This window comes from Patagioenas fasciata, chromosome 8, assembly GCF_037038585.1.
Source record: "Patagioenas fasciata isolate bPatFas1 chromosome 8, bPatFas1.hap1, whole genome shotgun sequence".
In the NCBI taxonomy this organism is placed as follows: Eukaryota; Metazoa; Chordata; class Aves; order Columbiformes; family Columbidae; genus Patagioenas; species Patagioenas fasciata.
In genome coordinates, this window is record NC_092527.1 from 8,498,996 (window position 1) to 8,504,210 (window position 5,215).

Here is a 5,215-nt window from a genome sequence, read left to right on the forward strand (position 1 = left end):
AAGCTGGCTGCAGCGGCCGTGACTGTGACCTGGGGCTCGGCCGGCCCTAAAGGAGAACGGTCAGAGATGCGGCGAGGAGCAGACTCACCTTCTCTCCAGGTTGCCCTTTTAGTCCCTGGGTCAGCGGCAGCCGTCACAGCCACATGCAAGAGGGTGCAAGGGGGGAGAAAGAGAGAGAGACAAACACAGGCATCAGTGGCAAGGGCACACTTCCCTGCCCCAAAACCCTGACTACAGGGCTGGGATGAGTAGGGTGGCCTCAGCTCCCGCCCCAACCCACTTCCCTATCCTCTCCCTGGGATGTCTGAGCGAAGAGCAGCTTTGAAATACAGCACTCAGGCAGGCAGGGATGCCCCCGCCTTGTTCAGGGCAGGGTTATTTGGAAAGGGCAGCTGCAGGGTGTGTTAGCAAGCCCACAGCTAGCAAGCCCAGCCAGCGCATGATGGGGCACCAGGAGGCACTCAACCAGGGAGATGCTGAACCAGCAGAGGATCTGAGCAATATGGCACAGAGGATGGAAACACCACCCCCAGCATGGTTTGCAGGGCCACCCTGCCACAACCTCTCAGGTGTGAGGCTCAGGCTTTGCTCAGGATGAACCTGCAAAGGTTCATCCTGAAAGCCCCCCACCTAAAATCTTGGGGGTTGGAAGAGGACGGGGAGGACAAGGCACAAGGAAGAGGTTTCGACTTACCGGCCGCCCAGGGATCCCCATCGCACCTTTGTCTCCCTGGTAATTAAGGCAAAATCAGAGGCAATTGGAAACTGGCCAAAAGTAAGGTTATAAAACAGCACAAATGAGCTGTGCCACAGACGCAGCTTCGCGCTGTGGTGCGAGCGTTCGGGGGTTTTGGGAGAGGGAGAGAGCAAGCTGGTGTTTGTGTGTGCCCAGACCTGTCTTTAAGCACACACTTAACCCACCAGTTTGCTTGTGCATGTGACAAAACAGCACATCTCATAACGGAAGTGTCATGTGGAGATTTAGGCAGCAAAAGAAGGGCAAGAGTTTGCAGTCTAACAAAATACAATCCCAACTTCCAACACTTCATAAAATCCAGGTCCTGGGAACTGGCTTCCTGCAGTAGCCAACTGTCACATTTTTCTATTTCTTTACTGAAGTCATCTGGGTGTTAGCTATTTATTTATAGAGTTATCACTTTAAAACAGGATTTTCTTAGCCTTGAAAATACGGTCCTGTCCAGAAGCAAGAGAAAAATGTGGGAAAACAAGCTGACACAGGAAAAAGCACGTCTGGAAGAAGACATATGAGCAGCTGTGCTCAGTGTCCTCTACCCCGTGAGATCCTTCCCAGCGCATTGTCAGGGCGTGAACCATCCTGAGAGCGGCTTGGGGAATGACTTTGGGCCAGGTGACACCGAACCGAGCCTTGTAAACACACAAACACAAGACCAGTGGCAGTTTTCTTCAGCCGCTTGCCTAGAAGTAAGTTTTCTACCTCTTACAGTTAAATTGAACTATGCAATAAAAATTAAAAAAAATAAAGCCTCTTCATCCCTGATCACCAAAGCTGGAGGCTGTGCAGATTTGGAACATAGCAGCTGATTAGTAAAAGATCTGAATGATTATGTCCTCAGCAGCCATGTAGCTTTTGCTCTGTATTTTGCAAAAATGATGTGGTAATAATCTCTCGGTTCTGTTTCTAGCGACGTTTGGGGTTTCTGTATGTAAAACAGTGTCTGTGCCTGTGGCTGCCAGCATCTGCAGGCAAAGCTCGAGTTTCCTGGTTTCTGTAGCTGGAGACACCAGCCCCACAGGTGCTACCTCTTTGTGCCTTCCAACATGTTCAGCCCCCATGCACATGAACGCAGTCTGAGGTCTCTGCAATCTGTTTTGCCGGGTGTACACAGAGGATCCTTTGGCTGTGCATCCCAAACTCAGACATTGTTTGTCGGGATCGAACCATCACCTGGTGAGAGCATAGCTGCTTCCCTCTGCAGAGCTGAGGGGCTGTTCGGGACCGGGGCCATTCCTTCCCCTGCAGTTTTGATAAGTTGAAAGCAATATATGCTTTGCAAAAGCATCCCTTGCAGATAGATGAAATGCTGCACCGCTGATTGATTTTAAATTTTATAGATGATGTGTTATGGGAAATCGCTTTCTTCTAGGGTTTTAGGCGGGTTCTCAGTCCCGCTAATATTTGCCTATCTCTATGTGCCGGCAGCGAGCAAAACTCCCAGTGTCAGCATCTTGCCCTGGGATTACTTTGTGGCCCTCGGAGAATGCTGAGTTTTCCTGTGCTTTTAGTCCCTTAAATGCTGCTTTCCTCCCGAGCTGAGCCCCCTCAGTGCAAGGTGAAGGCTGGTTTTGTTTCTCCTGGCTCTACTGTAGCTGGTGCCCGAGCAGGGAGAGCCCAGGCTGAGGCTGAGCTGCGGCTGGTCTCCGGTGAAGACCTGGGGTCGGAGCAGTACGTGGCAGCATCGTGTCTGGTATGTGAGTGCACGGCGTTACAGCCCTCCAAGCAGGAACAGTGAAGGGGGAGCTCCCGGTAGGGCAGCAAATAGATGCCAGATGTTTATAAGGAAAGGACCTTAAATCTCTTGTCCGTGACAAACCTTAAAATCCACATTCCTTCCTCACTCGTGACTATCTGCCTCAGATGCAAATACTGTTATTACGGACTTTTGCATTTCTCCCAGGGTGACTTACGCCTTTCAAATCCTGCTGCAAGCAGCAAGCCCTGTCCACAAGAACAAATACTGCGTGCCGTGCCTTTTCAAGCAGACCCTCAAGCTGACACAGGCATCTTCAAAAGTAGCACGTTTCCACATGCAGGAGGGTTCCTAGGGATTGTGTTACTCTTAAGCTGGGTCCTACAAAGCTCCTGTGTCCCCTACTCTGTTACGAGCCACAGCCTGTTTGCCACATGCTATTCCACATGGAGTTTGCTGTGCCAGATCACTATCTTCTTCCAGCTTACAAACCCTGGAGACCTGCTGACAAAGGTACTGCCAGACAGAGGGCATGAGACGACAACAACAACAAATTAAGAGTTTACTGGGAGCCCTGGTCTTCCTGTAAGGCCATGAAAGAAAATACACAGAGATGGCGAAAGTTAGCTTCAAACTCCGAAAGGAGGGCTTGATAAAGAGATGAAACCACATATAAAGGTTCAGGAAACAGAATGGTTAAAAACCTCTCCACAGCCCCTTGACCATCAGCTCTGACCCCTTCGGTCTCCTCATCTCCTGTTTGCGAAGGTTTCTCTCCTTTCGGTGTGGTTCTACCCACAGCTCTCCACACAGGCTCTGGAGGTATCTGCATGTCCACGGAGAACGAGCTAATTACAGACCTCTGACTTTCTTCCTTAGTTTCCATCTGCTAATTATTATTTTTTCATGTATGGAATTGCTGCAGTTGCCACAGAAATGTTGCACGTTCAGAAATGGGAGAGAAATGTCCATGAGAGGATCTTTTCCTTCGGATGTGGTCCAGACGGCAAAAGAGTCCGGGAACTTCAGGGCTATTGCACTATTTCATCATTTCCTTCCTTCCTTTGCCCCTTTTAGTCCCAATCTCACCAAATTTCTTGCATGACTGCGGGTTGCCCTTGTCTTCACCAAAGCCTCAGCTGACTTCAAGGCTTGCGGTGGGAGCATCTGTTGGGCAAGAGAAGAGCATGAAGGCCCCTTTTACTGCTGGGATGTTGCTCATCTATTTCCCTGGCTTCTCTCCTGGCCGTCCTAGACTACGAGCAAGGCTCAGTGCATTTCTCATGAGTCTTTCTGCCCATTCCCACTCTCACGCCAATGCTGGCACCAGGGGCTAAGCCCTGCCACCCGGCATGCTGTGTTTTGCAAGCTGGGAAAAACCTACGAGAGAAACGCGGGGTCATCGGCACTTTGGGGTTGCTATCCAGAACATTGTGTGTATCAGTCAGCCCAGGTCTGTTGCTCATAATCTTGAGTTTCCATGCGGTTTTAATCACGACAAATATGAGGGGGGGAAATATTTCCTATGGCGACATGTAGGACTCTGCGTGACTCTTCAAGCAGTGAACTTTTGCTCGTGCTGACTGAGCTGGTCTCGCTCGCCAGCCGGCCAGAAACCTCAGAGGTCCCGAATGAGACAAGGGTGCTGTTAGCCCGAGACAAATTCCACTTTGGCTAACGACGCTCGGTCTGCCCGACTTCCTCGTGTTATTTCCATTGGCTGCAGCATTCCTCACGGCCCGTCCCAAAAGTCTGCGTGTGGAGACAGGTTCAGGGGTCGCAATAAGCCAGGATACGGTAGCATATATTGTCAGCACTTCTCCAGTGGTCCCATGTGTTTCTGCCAGGCTTCAGTCTTTCATTACGATATTAAGTTTCTAACCCTTATTGCTGCAGGGAAAGCCTGGAGCGCACGTCTTCCTCACCCTGTGAAGGCGCAGACCGTTCTCCAGGAGACGTCTCCATTGACCTGTTGATTTCTCTCTGATTTCTCACTACAACAATAGAAATGCCAACACCCCTACCAATGTCATGCCCGGCCCATCCCTTTAGCGTTGACTTATGCCTGCCCAGGGTGGAGTGGCAAGGACAGCGCTGGATGGAAACCACTTTTAGCTCGCTCCAGAGCAGTTCTTTCCTCCCAACCACCCAAAGCTAACGCTGAAATCTCAATACATCCACTTTAGCGGCCTGTCCCAAAAGCCCCTGGGATAAGCTATCACTGAAGGCTTGCGTGGATCAGAGCTTCCAGCTGTAAAACACTTTCAGACCTTTTGGCCTGGAAGGTGCAACTTTTTGGAAGATTGTTGTCATTAAATTGGGCTGAGCTCGTATATCTGCGGGAGTTCAGTCTGTAGCATTTCAACTTGATGAAAGGGGAAAATAGGTTGTGCAGCAACTCCTTCTCCTCAGAACGTCATCTGCAAACTGTTTAAGACATTTTTTGCGTGAACAGACAAAAGATGACTGCCGTATGTTTAACTTCTCATGTTCCTTCACAGAAACCCACTATAGTTTCCCTATTGTGAATGAATATAAACCATTTCCTCTGGAAGGACCATGCTAGAGACAATATAGCGTTTCTTTATAATCCTGAGAGATGTCGATATATGGCCTCATTCCTTGTGTTGCTTCTTCTGGTTCACTGTGGGTCTCTTAATAGCTGTAAGAAAACTTCTGCAACAACCTAGCTATTTTCCTGCAGCCTAAGTCATCTGCGCTGAGGTTTTGCATTAGCTAACATTTGAAAAGGAAGCTGTCAACAC

At 49.6% G+C, this 5,215-nt stretch overlaps 1 protein-coding gene across 1 annotated transcript in view; it reads right to left on the bottom strand.

Annotated features, from left to right (window-relative positions):
* Nucleotides 1-778, bottom strand: part of COL13A1 (collagen type XIII alpha 1 chain) — a 58,855-nt gene extending 58,077 nt beyond the window's left edge. The window contains exons 1-2 of the mRNA XM_071811637.1: nt 695-778; nt 89-115 (exon numbers count right to left, since the gene is read on the bottom strand). Coding sequence (XP_071667738.1) covers nt 89-115; nt 695-715 — 48 coding nt within the window. The 5' untranslated portion in view covers nt 716-778. The remainder of the gene's footprint in view (nt 1-88; nt 116-694) is intronic.
* Nucleotides 779-5,215: the final 4,437 nt, after the last annotated feature.